The sequence below is a fragment of the Lagenorhynchus albirostris genome, chromosome 3 (assembly GCF_949774975.1).
Source record: "Lagenorhynchus albirostris chromosome 3, mLagAlb1.1, whole genome shotgun sequence".
Classification (NCBI taxonomy): domain Eukaryota; kingdom Metazoa; phylum Chordata; class Mammalia; order Artiodactyla; family Delphinidae; genus Lagenorhynchus; species Lagenorhynchus albirostris.
The window spans coordinates 126,918,516-126,932,914 of NC_083097.1; the positions used below are offsets into that span (position 1 = coordinate 126,918,516).

Here is a 14,399-nt window from a genome sequence, read left to right on the forward strand (position 1 = left end):
GCTCTACCGGTAACCCCTAGACTGACCGGATTCTGGGCCTGGGACCGGTGCCATGCCCGATTCACTGCCCAGTCGGCAGGGCCTCCAGTGCCCCCCTCCCAGCCACTCACCCTCCCCAGTTTGATTCACAGCATGTGGCCCCTGTCCTCCCCTGCCCCCCAGCCCCTAGTCTAAACTTCAGACAAGCCTAGAATGGGACACTAGGGCCGTCTGTTCAGTTCCCCCAACCGGTTCAGCGGCTGAGAAAAGGCCGGGGTGGGAGTGGGGCTTGGGGGGATGGCTGCGGGAAGTGAGGACCAGTGGGTTGTCTCCTCTTGGTCAGATGACCAATATGGCATGGCTGCCCCTGGGGAAAGCCTCAGAACCCCCCGATCTGAACAGACAGAAGGGGAGGGAGGAAAGGGCTCTTCTTGCTTGTCCCCTGCGCCAACTTGAGGGGCCTCCGAAGCCCGAGGGTGAGTCTACGTGGCCCAAGCCCCCAGGGCTGACTGGCCGCACATCCTGGCTCCCCATCTCACTCCCACCCTTGTCCCCTCCTAGGGACAAGAGGCCCCTGCTGTTTTCTCTGCCAAGTCCTCGAGAGAAAGCTGTGACCACAGCATCCCGGCGGTCCAGGCGCTATGTGGCGAGGTAGGAGACCTCAGTGGGGGTGAGAGAGGCCAGCGGGAAGGCGGGGGAGGCGTCGGCCCCGAGGACCCGGTACAGCAGCTGCTCCTTCTCCTGCTGGAGCTGCCGGCGCAACTGCGACTCCTTCTCCAGGGCCTCTCGGGCGAGAAGCAGGTCCTCAGAGAGCTGCCTGTGGACACAGACAGAGCCCAGGGTTGCCTGCGGGAAACCGCCCCTCGGGGTCTCCATCAGCTGCAGTGACCAGCCCACTTCTCCAGGAAGCCTTCCCCGGGGGCCCACCGCCCCGTCTGCCTGTCCCAAAAGGCAACTCTGTTTGTCTCCATCCTGGCTAAGTGGGCTCCACGGGAAAGCCCAATCCAGGAAGAAGGAAAGGAAGCTTAGGGTTCAAGAGGCCCGATGAATGAATGAATCGGTTGTAAGGGATCCGTAAATGAGAACTAAGATCATGTGTCGGATGTAATTTGTTGGTCTGTTGAAAGAAAAGCTGTTGACCAAGGAGTGTGGCCCTCAGACACCGCCCCCCGCCCCAAGCCCCACTCCCACCCCGGCCTTTTCTCAGCCTCCGAACCAGTTGGGGGAACTGAACAGACGGCCCTAGTGTCCCATTCTAGGCTTGTCTGAAGTTTAGCAGACAGCTCTGGGTTCAGATCTGCTCCACCACTGAGACGTGTAACTCTGGACAAGGTATTCGCTCTTGGTGAATTTGTAAAATGGGAATGAGAACAGGACTGGCTGTTAGAGTAATTACGAGGATTAGATGAGATAATGTGTAGTCAACAAATTACATCTGACACGTGATCTTAGTTCTCATTTACGGATCCCTTACAACCGATTCATTCATTCATTTGGCCTCTTGAACCCTACGCTTCCTGTTCCTTCTTCCTGGATTGGGCTTTCCCATGAAGCCCACTTAGCCAGGATGGAGACAAACAGATATTAATCAGCCCTGTGACTTCTGTTTCCGGGCAGAGCCGGTCCCTTGGGATTTCCCTTTGCTGACCCCCCAAGCAAAGAGGAGCCGCCTTCCCCAGACAGGCCTGGGCCCACGTCAATCCATTCCCAGGGCCTCTTGGAGACTCTCCCAACTGGAAGTTCACAAAAAAAGCGGGGGGGATGGGAGGAGGGGGGTGGGAGCAGCTACCTGGACACAGCCATCTGGTTGCGGCCTCGGGCATGGAGGTCCTCGTTCTCCTGCTGCAGGGTGGTGATTTTCTCCTCCAACAGCAGGTTTTTTTCTTTCTGTGACAAGTAAGAGCGAGCTCAGAAAGCCACCAACCTCACTCGACACAATGTGTGCTGTCACCTCCCTCTTATCTGTGCCCATTGAAAACACTGATTTACTTGAGACCAAATGTCACATTTCGTGAAGCAATAAGATTACTTGGAACAATACAGCTAAGGCATGAACACAGGACTGCCAGCTTTTCGCTTTGCCAGATGAGTATTAAAAAAAAGAAGAGCGCCACTACTATTTAAAATCTCCATCAGTTCACAAGAGTATTTTGGTTCTCCAAAAGTCAAAAGTATCTAATGTATAAAAATGTAAGTGTATCTGTTATGCTGTTCCACAGAAATGGTTGAAAAAAATTTATAGGGAAGCTCTGAGATGGTCTGATTTAAAATTTAGGTTGTGCGCCACACAAGAGGACAGGGAACTTCTTCCAGGACAACGTAACATAATCCGTTTGGATTCAACCCTAGGTTCCCAAGGCCTCCCTTCTCCTGGAGACAAAGCCACCTGTGTCCCCAGTGCCCACCACTGCCCAGGCCTGTCCTTGCTGACTCTGGCTTTCCAAATCTGTCTGACTTTTTTTTTTTTTCAGCCTTGACTTCTTCCTCAGCTCCTGCCCGACCTGTGACATCTGCCAGCCCCTCCTGATTAGCCCGGCTACCTGCCCAGCGTCACCCAAGTGACAGCAACATGAGCAGTCAAGAAATGTATAGGACCCGGATGACAAGGAGGCACTGTTGGACCCAGACCAGCCTCAGCGGCTCAAGGGCCGGCACAGGTGGCAGGTCACAGCTGGTATGGACCAGGCTGGGCCCTCCTCAAAGTGCCTTCCCTCTGCACACCTGACAGAGGAAGTGCCCAGAAAGTAGAAGCATGAGCTGCCCCCGCTACCATCCCCCACCAGCCGCTGCCAGCCACGGACCACCGTCTCCATGAGGATGAGCCGCTTGTCTAGCTCGTGGATTCGCTCATTCTTCATCTCGATGACAAAGTGTAAGCTCTCCAGCTCCTGCTCCCAGAACTGGCTGGGGCTCCCGTACTCCTAGACAGGAGCACAGAGCGATCTCAGCAGACCATCCGGCAGAGGGGGCAGCGGGGCACGGGCGACCTCCCTCCTCCCCACTCTGCCCCCAGCTCTTTCACAAGTCACCTCCCTCTCTTGGCCCATGGAAAGTGCTTAATGTGCTTTATCTTACTCTATTCAATAGTGCATGTTGTGCTCACACCATCACAGATGGGGAAACCATGGTTCACAGAGGTCAAGTCGCTTGTGCTAAGTGGTAGGTTTGCTCTTTGCACCTAGTTCTGAGTCCAGAGCCTGAGCTCTTGACCATCCTATATGCCTCTCTCTGAACCTTACCTTCCCCCTCAGTGACACGGGGACACCGTTTCTTCCAGACCCTTGTGAAGGTAAGAGTGTCAGGTCTGAGCCCTGTCCTTGAAGAGGGACTGGCCTTTCCTGTTGCCCAGACCTGGACCTCCCTGGAGATGGAAGAAGGAGAAGCTGCGGGTGAACTGCTGCCTACCTGGATGTGCTTCTTGTAGTCCTGGCTTAGGATGGACTCCTCTACCCTCTTCACCTTGGCCTGGAAGGCCTCCAGCTGTGCGGTCAGTCTGTCCGTGGTCTCCTGGAGAAGGGAGTGGGATGGAGGTGATGAACCCCTGGCCCATAAGGCTGGAGGTGGACTTCTCCACCCCACAGAGAGGGGTCAGTATTGGGTTCTTCAGTCTGTTGTTGCTCTGCCCAACAGTGCAGGCTCTAGCTACTTCAACCACTGCCCGAAACACACAGCCCCACCTCTCCATACCCTTGGGGATGATGTCAGGGCATTCAAGGCCGGTGGTAGTCTGGCATTCAAAATACATGCAAACCGGGCTCGGTGTCCTTGCCCTTTCTCTTCTCTCACTGCTCCCTCTACACGCCTCTCCTGCAGCCAACGTCACATCACTCTTCCAGCTGCCAGGTGCATTCCTGTCTCCATACTGCTCCCCTGCCAAGGATTTCTTCCACCCGAACCTTGCCCATTGCCTTTAGGACAGTGCACCCCCTTACTATGGCTCACAGACTCCCACCGTCTGCGCCTTGCCTCCCTCTCTGGCCTCAGCTATCTCCCACTTATACTCTATACACAGTCATCTTGGACTTGTTTCAATTCCACAGGTACTCCATATTTTTTCCCTTTCCTCCATGCCTTTAAACACTTTTTATTTTATTTTTCCTACCTAAGGCACTCTTCCTACCCTTCTTCATCTGAAAAATTCTAACCCACCCTCAGACTCCAGCTTAGATCTCAATCCCTCTAGGAAATCCCTGACCAGCCAGATTGGGTTGGACACCTCCTCTCCTGCTTCCGCAGGTCCCTGTGCATCCACCCATCGCTCTAATCACACTGTGGCCCCAGGCCCATGAAGTCTCCAAGATGCTCCCAGCGGCCCTTGAAAAACAGGCCAACCCTTATCTCAGACCAAGTCCTCCTGAGCTAATATAATAGTGTGGTGGCCACATCACAGAGACTGACATGGCCCAACCCGTCTCACCTGCAGGGCCGCCTTGGCCTCCTGGAAGGAGCGGGTAAGGGCTTCTTTATCCTGCTCATGGGAGGCCTGGAGGACTGGAGGGAAAGGAGACCACTGTGAGCTCAGATCCCTGACACTTCACCCTAAAGCTGTCCGGCAGGCCCCATGAGCTTCAGAGAGCCCAGGTGACCCCCTGGGATCATGGGGACCAGGAGTCTGAGAATGCTTTTATTCCTCCTCCTATCTCATGGGCTTGGGGCTGTACCAGAACCATAGTAGATATTTAATAGAAGCTCATGGAAGGGGAAACAAATGAGATCCTGGGAAGAACTGTGAACCCTACCAGATTGTGGGTGCCACCCACACCTGGCTGAGGGGAAGATCCAAAGGTCTGCGGCAGGCTGTTAATCTCAGGCCACAGCGTGCTGTGGAAAATGCACAGGGCCAGTGTTCTCTAAGTTGGGTTAGCCAAATCACAAAATCATTGACTCATTAGTTGTCAAACTGTGGCACAAAACTACAGTAAGTACATTAGATTTGGGGCCAGGAAATCTACCTGGTCCTAATTCTGCTTCTCTAAAACTGGAGATCACTTGAAATACCTAAAACTCCTGTTGACTCAGTTGTGAAATGGGTCAAAAGAAGCCTGGCCTAGTTGTCTCTAAGGGGTGAGAAAAGGACATGCAAGGGCTCTCCAGGCTGGGCAGTGCTGTGCAGAGCTGGACTTATCACTCTCCAAATTCACAGAGTTTACTTTTCATCCTGCCTCCTCCACAAAGTTCCTTTTGGAAAATTCCAACCTTCTCTTGGCTGAAAGAAGATAAGAGGGAAATGACTAGTCACTGGGTGGGATGGGAAATAGGACAGACAACAGGAAAGTGTAGTACAGCCAAAGGCCCAGGTATATAAGGGGCCTGTGTCACAGTGGGCAGTGACACAAGGAAAAGAATGTTCAGTAACATAAATGTGATCGAGCTGTCAAAAATGGATAAGATCAGCTATATAAAAACCGCAGGCTTAATTTTTATAAATTATGGGCTTAATTAATTGGCCTATCAAGACAGGTTTGTTTCCAGGTAAGATGGAGGAAGCACACTCCATGCAGTCTACTGAATTTAGCTATAAAACCAGGACAGAATGGATGCAACAACTATTTTCAGACTCTGAAAGGTAAATGGTAGCAGGCAGACTGGGCAAGAAGATCAGAATTCAAAGTACCACTCAACCAGTACATTTAATTTAAACAAGACCCAGAATCTGATGTATTCAAACATCCAATATATCCAGAATGCAATACAAAATTGCTCAGCTTGCACTTCTCAATACTCAGCATACAAAGAAGTGGGAAAATCTCAATCCTCCTGAGAAAAGACATTCAACAGATGCCAACAGTGAGGTGCCACAGATGTTGGAATTATTAAGGGACTTTAAGGAAGCCACTATACAAACGCTCTGAAATAAGGGTGAACACTCTTCAAAAGGATGGAAAACTAGAAAGTGTAATCAAACATTAAAACTAGGAGGGGGCTTCCCTGGTGGTGCAGTGGTTGAGAGTCTGCCTGCTAATGCAGGGGACACGGGTTCGAGCCCTGGTCTGGGAGGATCCCACATGCCATGGAGCAACTAGGCCCGTGAGCCACAACTACTGAGCCTGCGCGGCTGGAGCCTGTGCTCCGCAACGAGAGAGGCCGCCATAGTGAGAGGCCCGCGCACCACGATGAAGAGTGGCCCCCGCTTGCCACAACTAGAGAAAGCCCTCGCACAGAAACGAAGACCCAACACAGCCAAAAATAAATTAATTAATTAATAAACTCCTACCCCCAACATCTTCTTAAAAAAAAAAAAAGGAGGGAATTTTACAACAAAAAAATGAAGTAAAAAACTCACTTGGTGGGCTCAATAGAAGAACAGAAATGACATAAAAAAGAGCTAGTGAACTTTTGAACATCAATAGAAATTACCCAATCTGAAAGAAAGTGAAAAAATATTGGAAAAAAATGGACAGAGCCTCAGGAACCCAAAAGATAATCCCAGGATATCTGACATTTGAGTCAAAGACTCAGAAAGGATGCAGCACAGAAAAACTATAGGAAGGAATGGTTGAATGCTTCCCAAATTTGGCAAAACATAATCCTACAGATTAAAGATGCTCACTGAACATCAAAGTAAACCCAACGAAATCCACACTCAGACGTATCATTTTTAAAAACAAATAACAGCCATAAAAAGCAACGAAATTGAGTTATTTGTAGCAAGGTGGATGGACCTAGAGACTCATACAGAGTGAAGTAAGTCAAAGAGAAAAACAAATACCGTATGCTAACACATATATATGGAATCTAAAAAAAAGGTTATGAAGAACCTAGGGGCAGGACAGGAATAAAGACGCAGATGTAGAGAATGGACTTGAGGAGGGGGAAGGGGAAGGTGGGACAAAATGAGAGAGTGGCATGGACTTATATATACTACCAAATGTAAAATAGATAGCTAATGGGAAACAGCTGCATAGCACAGGGAGCTCAGCTTAGTACTTTGTGTCCACCTAGAGGGGTGGAATAGGGAGGATGGGAGGGAGATGCAAGAGGGAGGAGATATGGGGATATATGTATATGTATAGCTGATTCACTTTGTTATAAAGCAGAAACTAACACACCATTGTAAAGCAATTATACTCCAATAAAGGTGTTAAAAAAACTAATAAAAAAATCTGTAACAGAATCAAAGAAAAATGGTGCATTACATAGAAGAAGTAAGTTTGAATGAGTTGTGGATTTCTCATTAGAAAGCTTAGAGACTAGAAGGCATAAGAACATTTTAAAACTGCTGAAATAAAAGAACTGTAAATCAAGAATCCTATCTTCAATAAAAATATCCTTCAGGAAAGAAGGTGAAATAAAGACATTCTAGATGAAGAAACACTAAAAATTCATCACCAATGGACCTGCTCTAAAAGAACTGCTCAAGGAAATTCTTTAAATAGAAGGCAAATGGTACCAGAGGGCAACTTGAAACTTCAGGAATTTAGGAAGAACAACAGAACTGGTAAACACCTGGGTAAATGTAATAGACTATTCTTTTTCCTTTGAGCTCTTTAAAATATGATGGGTAAAAGCAAAAATTATAACATTGTCTGACGGGGTATTCAGTGTATGCAGATGTAATACATAAGACTAAGTACAACAAAAAGGAGAGATGATAGACCTATATGATGATAAGGTTTGTACATTCCACTTGAACTGGTAAGATATTAATTCTAAGTAGACTGTTACACATATTGTAATTCTTAGTGCAATCACTAATACATACATACACATACACACACACACATATATACATACACAAAGAGATACAGTAAAAGAGAATAGGGGGGCTTCCCTGGCGGCAAAGTGGTTGAGAATCTGCCTGCTAATGCAGGGGACATGGGTTCAAGCCCTGGTCTGGGAGGATCCCACATGCCGCGGAGCAACTAGGCCCGTGAGCCACAACTACTGAGCCTGCCTGGAGCCTGTGCTCCGCAACAAGAGAGGCCGCGATAGTGAGTGGCCCCGCTTGCCACAACTACAGAAAGCCCTCGCACAGAAACGAAGACCCAACACAGCAAAAATTAATTAATTAATTAATAAACTCCTACCCCCAACATCTAAAAAAAAAAAGAGAGAATAGGTAAGTTAAAAAGGAATACTAAAAAATGTTCAGGTACTCCAGAAGAAAGCAGAGAAGGGAAAATAGAGGATAAAAAACAGAACAAACAGAAGACAAACACCAAAACAACATCCATATCAATAACAACATTAAACTGCCTAAACACTCCAAATAAAAGAAACCCCAACTATGTGCTATTGACATGATATAACACCTACTTTTTTTGTTTGTTTTTGGCCGTGCCGTGAGGCTCACAGGATCTTAGTTCCCCGACCAGGGATCGAACCCATGCCCTCAGCAGTGAAAGCACAGAGTTGTAACCACTGGACCACCAGGGTCCCTACAAAAACCTACGTTAAATGTCATAGGTGGGTTAAAAGTAAGAGTGGAAAAGAAACATTTAAAAATAAGGAAGATTCTCGGGTCTTCCCTGGTGGTACAGTGGTTAAGAATCCACCTCCCACTGCAGGGGATGCGGGTTCGATCCCTGGTCAGGGAACTAGATCTCACATGCATGCCGCAACTAAGGAGCCTGCGAGCTGCAACTAAGGAGCTGGTGAGCCGCAACTAAAGAGCCCTCCTGCTGCGACTAAGACCTGGCACAACAAAAAAATAAGTAAATTAAATTTAAAAAAAAAAGAATAAGGTAGATTCTCAGGGATGAAGACGTACACTACATCATGATAAAGGGGTTCATTCTCCAGGAAGACATAACAAACCTTAAATATTTATACATGAACAGTCATTCTTCAAATTACATGAAGCAAAAACTGACAGAACTGAAAGGAGAAACAAATACACAATTACAGTTGAAGATGTCAACACTCCTCAGTATTCGATAGAAAAGGTAGACAGAGAGTAAAAATATAAACTGAACAATACTGTCAGTGACTTGTTTTAATTGATTCATTTATAAAATACTCAATACACATTCTTTCCAAGTGCACATGAAACTTTCACAAGATAGACCATATCCTGAATCATAAAACAAGCTGAAAAATATTATAAAAGAAATGAAATACAAACTGTGTTCTCTGACCATAATGGAATCAAACTGGAAACCAGTAACAAAAAGAGAACTGGAAAATGTCCAAACACTTGGAAGGAAATACACTTCTAAATATTCAGTGAGCCAAAGAGGAAGTCTCAAGGTAATCTCCCCTGAATATATTTTGAACTGAACAAAAATAAAAATATAAAACATCAATTTGTAGGATGCAGATAATGCAGTGCTGAGGGGGAAATTTATAGCACCAAGTGCTTATGTTAGAAAAGGAGATAGGTCTCAAATCAATAAACTTCTAGTTTAAGAAACTAGAAAAAAAAAGAGCTAACTAGATACAAAGCAAGCAAGCAGGAGGAAGGAAATAAAAAGAGAAGTCAGTGAGATTGAAAATAGAAAAATAGGAAAAAGAAATCAATGAAACCGAAAGCTGATTCTTGGAAAGGATTAATAAAATCGATAACCTCAAGCAAGACTGACAGAGAAAAAAAATTAAATGCACAGATTACCAATTACAGAAACTTAAGAGGGGATAGCATTATAGATACAGAAGATATTTAAAACAATACTAAGGGACCACTATGAACAATTCCTATGCACATAAACTTGACAACTTAGATAAAGAGTACCAATTACTGAAAAACTACAAACTTCCAAAGCTCATCCAAGAAAAAATACATAACCTGGACATTCCTCTAACTATTGAAGTTAAATCTGTACTTAAATACTTTCTGGAAAGGAAATGTCCAAGCCCATCTTTTCTTGTGTTTATTTGCTGTCTGTATATCCTCTTTGGTCAAGTATCTGTTTAAATCTTTAGGTTTCTCTGACAAATTCTACTGAATATTTAAAAATGATATAGGACCAACTCTATACAATCTCTTTTAGAGATAGAAGAGGAAGGAGCATTTCCCAACTCATTCCACGAGGCAAGCTTTACCCTGATACTAAAACCAGACAGATGGTACAAGAAAAAACTACAGACCAGTAGCCCCTATGAACATAGAAACAAACATCTTCAGTAAAATATTAGCAAATCAAATTCAGCAATATATAAAAAGACCAAGTGGGGTTTTGTAACACAAGTCCAAAATTTGAAAACTCAAATCAATGCAATCTACCATGTTGACAGTATAAAGAAAAGTCACATGATTATATGGATCACAGACCTAAATGTAAAACTTAAAACCATATAACTTTTGGGAGAAAACATAGAAGATCTTTGTTACCTAGAGTTCAGCAAAGAGTTCTTAGATATGACACCAAAAGCATAATTGATAAAAGAAAAAATAACTTTGGAATTTATCAAAGTTAAAGCTTTGCTTTGTGAAAGCCATTAAGAGAATGAAAAAGAAAACAAAACAAAACCAAAACACCCACACAGACTAGGAGAAAATATTTGCAAATACAGAGGACTTGTATCCAAAATATATAAATATCTCTCAAAACTCTACAGTAAGAACAAACAAGCTACTTAAAATGGGCGAAGGATTTGAACAGGCATTTTACCAAAGAGGTTATACAGACAGCAAATAAACACATGAAGAGATGTTCTACATGATTAGTCATTACTGAAATGCAGATTACACCCACAGTGAGTCATCATGCTTATTTATTAGAACAGCAAAAAATAAAAAGTATTGACAAGTGTTGGTGAAAAGGAACAGTGGAACTCATCCATCACTGATGGGAATGTAAAATGATGGTCCCTTAGGAAAGCAGTTTAGTCATTTCTTATAAAACTGAACATACATTTATGATATCCATTCCACTCCTAGGTGTTTACCCAAGAAACTAAAGAACACACAGAGACATGTACACAAATGTTTAGAAGAATTTAAAGAACACAAATTTAGAAGAACACGCAGAGACCTGTACACAAATGTTTATGAAATTAGAACACTCCCTAACAGCATACACAAAAATAAACTCAAAATGGATTAAAGACCTAAATGTAAGGCCAGACACTATCAAACTCTTAGAGGAAAACGTAGGCAGAACACTCTATGACATAAATCACAGCAAGATCCTTTTTGACCCACTTCCTAGAGAAATGGAAATAAAAACAAAAACAAATGGGACCTAATGAAACTTAAAAGCTTTTGCACAGCAAAGGAAACCATAAACAAAACCAAAAGACAACCCTCAGAATAGGAGAAAATATTTGCAAATGAAGCAACTGACAAAGGATTAATCTCCAAGATTTACAAGCAGCTCATGCAGCTCAATAACAAAAAAACAAACAACCCAATCCAAAAATGGGCAGAAGACCTAAATAGACATTTCTCCAAAGAAGATATACAGACTGCCAATAAACACATGAAAGAATGCTCAACATCATTAATCATTAGAGAAATGCACATCAAAACTACAATGAGGTATCAACTCACACCGGTCAGAATGGCCATCATCAAACAATCTACAAACAATAAATGCTGGAGAGGGTGTGGAGAAAAGGGAACCCTCTTGCACTGTTGGTGGGAATGTAAATTGATAAAGCCACTGTGAGAACAGTATGGAGGTTCCTTAAAAAACTAAAAATAGAACTACCATACGACCCGGCAATCCCACTACCGGTCATATACCCTGAGAAAACCATAATTCAAAAAGAGTCATGTACCAAAATGTCCATTGCACCTCTATTTACAATAGCCAGGACGTGGAAGCAACCTAAGTGTCCATCATCGGATGAATGGATAAAGAAGATGTGGCACATTATACAATGGAATATTACTCAGCCATAAAAGGAAACGAAATTGAGATATTTGTAGTGAGGTGGATGGACCTAGAGTCTGTCATACAGAGTGAAGTAAGTCAGAGAAAAACAAATACCATATGCTAACACATATATATGGAATCTAAGAAAAAAAGAAGGTCATGAAGAACCTAGGGGTAAGACGGGAATAAAGACACAGACCTACTAGAGAATGGACTTGAGGATATGGGGAGGGGGAAGGGTAAGCTGTGACAAAGTGAGAGAGTGGCATGGACATATATACGCTACCAAACGTAAAATAGATAGCTAGTGGGAAGCAGCCACATAGCACAGGGAGATCAGCTCCGCGGTTTGTGACCACCTAGAGGGGTGGGAGGGAGACACAAGAAGGAAGAGATATGGGAACATATGTATATGTATAACTGGTTCACTTTGTTATAAAGCAGAAACTAACACACCATTGTAAAGCAATTATACTCCAATAAAGATGTTAAAAAAAAAAAACTCTACAGTAAGAACAAACAAGTTAATTAAAATGGGCAAAGGATTTGAACAGGCATTTTACCAAAGAAGTTATACAGACAGCAAATAAACACAGGAAGAGATGTTCTACATGATTAGTCATTACTGAAATGCAAATTACACCCACAGTGCATCATCACTGTTTATTTATTAGAACAGCAAAAAGTAAAAAGTATTGACAAGTGTTGGTGAAAAGGAACAGTGGAACTCATCCATCACTGATGGGAATGTAAAATGATGGTTCCTTAGGAAAGCAGTTTAGTCATTTGTCATAAAGCTGAACATACATTTATGATATCCATTCCACTCCTAGGTGTTTACCCAAGAAACTTAAGAACACACAGAGACCTGTACACGAATGTTTAGAAGAGCTCCATTCATAATTGCCTCAAGTTGGAAACGACCTGTCCCCCCAGGGACAAGGGGATGAGTGAACACTAGATCACAGCTCAGCCATGAAAAAGAAGGTACTATTGATATACCCAGCCACTTGGATGACTCTCAAAGGCATCATGATGAGGGAAAGAAGACAATGTTAAAAATTATATTATATTGTTTCTCTAACAGCCTCAAAAAGACAAAACCATAGTGGTGGAGAACAGATCAGTGGTTGTCAGGGGTTGGGGTAGGAGAAGATGTGAATACAAATGGGCAGCCTGAGAGAGTGTTTTGGGGGTGATGGAACTGTTCTATATTGGATTATGGTGATGGTTGTACGAATCTACACGTGTTAAAGTTTATGAAACTGTATATAAGAAAGTCAATTTTAATGTATAATAATTAAAAAATAAAAACAAAAATAGAAAATAAAAGACAACAAGGTTATCAAATGTGAATAACCACCACTAGCCTCTCCCAGTTATACTTCCCCCTTGCTGTGCTTTTAGTCATTCATTTAATACACACTTAGGCAGCACCTAATTGGTGCCAAGCAATTTAAAAGTAAGTATGAAAGAATTCTGACTGATGGGAAGAACTCGAGACAGGCAGTCCCTTCCCCTCTGGGGTTGTTACAGTAGGAAAATTTTCTTATCAATATATTTACAATGCTAAAATTAATATCAAAGCAATGCTCTGCTTGGAGAAGAAAGTTCTTTTCCCATAATAGCCTTGAGAGGGAGGGAAGGAAGATTTTAGAGATACACATACTGAAAGGAGATTCAAGGTAGGTTTTAGAGATACAGAAAGTGAACTAAGGTCCAGTGACAGACCCAGTTTCACGGGGTGTATTAGTATTAAAGTGCAACCCTTCAAATTCCCAGGGCAAGGGCTTCAATTCTATTTCAAAATTGCGCTAATGTTGCAATATGTTTCAAGATTCTTAAAATTGTTCAGACCTCTGTTCTAGTTATTCCATTTCTGGGAATCTAAGGATATAATGTAAAATGTGGGCACATCTTTACGCAAAACACGTTTAGTGCAGTGTTACTTACAATAGTTAAAAATCTATATGTCTAGACTCACAGGAAATAAGGAAAACCATGTATGCAGTGGTCTAGATTTTACATTTTAGTAGCAGAAGAATTACTTGGAAACATGTTTGATACAATGTTAAATAAAAAGAACAAGATATAAAATTTTACATATAAAATAATCTTAACTGTGTTTTTAAAAAGATAAATAACTCTGGGGGAAAGTCATACAAATACTGATGATTAAAGAAAAACTGGCTTAACATTTTCAAGGTCAATTTCAATAGCATCAAAAATCTAGACAGGGCTTCCCTGGTGGCGCAGTGGTTGAGAGTCCGCCTGCCGATGCAGGGGACACGGGTTTGGGCCCCGGTCCAGGAAGATCCCACATGCCGCGGAGCGGCTGGGCCTGTGAGCCATGGCTGCTGAGCCTGCGCGTCCAGAGCCTGTGCTCCGCAACGGGAGAGGCCACAACAGTGAGAGGCCCGCGTACAGCAAAAAAAAATCTAGATAACCTTCCCCAAAGAAGCTATACAAATGGCCAACATGCACATGAAAAGATGCTCAGAAAAATTAGTCATTAGGGAAATGCAAATCAAACCCATGATGAGATACCACTTTGCACTCACTAGGATGGCAATAATAATAATAGCAACAACAATGGAAACTAACAAGTGTTGGCAAGGATGTGGTGCAATTGGAACCCTTGTGCAATGATGCTGGAACTGA

The 14,399-nt window shown here is 43.6% G+C and overlaps 1 protein-coding gene across 1 annotated transcript in view; it reads right to left on the bottom strand.

Moving 5' to 3' along the window:
• Window positions 1-401: 401 nt before the first annotated feature.
• The window catches only part of CCDC69 (coiled-coil domain containing 69), a 35,540-nt gene continuing 21,542 nt past the window's right edge, over window positions 402-14,399 (bottom strand). Inside the window, exons 5-9 of the mRNA XM_060146488.1 lie at window positions 4,397-4,470; window positions 3,385-3,486; window positions 2,781-2,900; window positions 1,769-1,866; window positions 402-796 (exon numbers count right to left, since the gene is read on the bottom strand). Coding sequence (XP_060002471.1) covers window positions 619-796; window positions 1,769-1,866; window positions 2,781-2,900; window positions 3,385-3,486; window positions 4,397-4,470 — 572 coding nt within the window. The 3' untranslated portion in view covers window positions 402-618. The remainder of the gene's footprint in view (window positions 797-1,768; window positions 1,867-2,780; window positions 2,901-3,384; window positions 3,487-4,396; window positions 4,471-14,399) is intronic.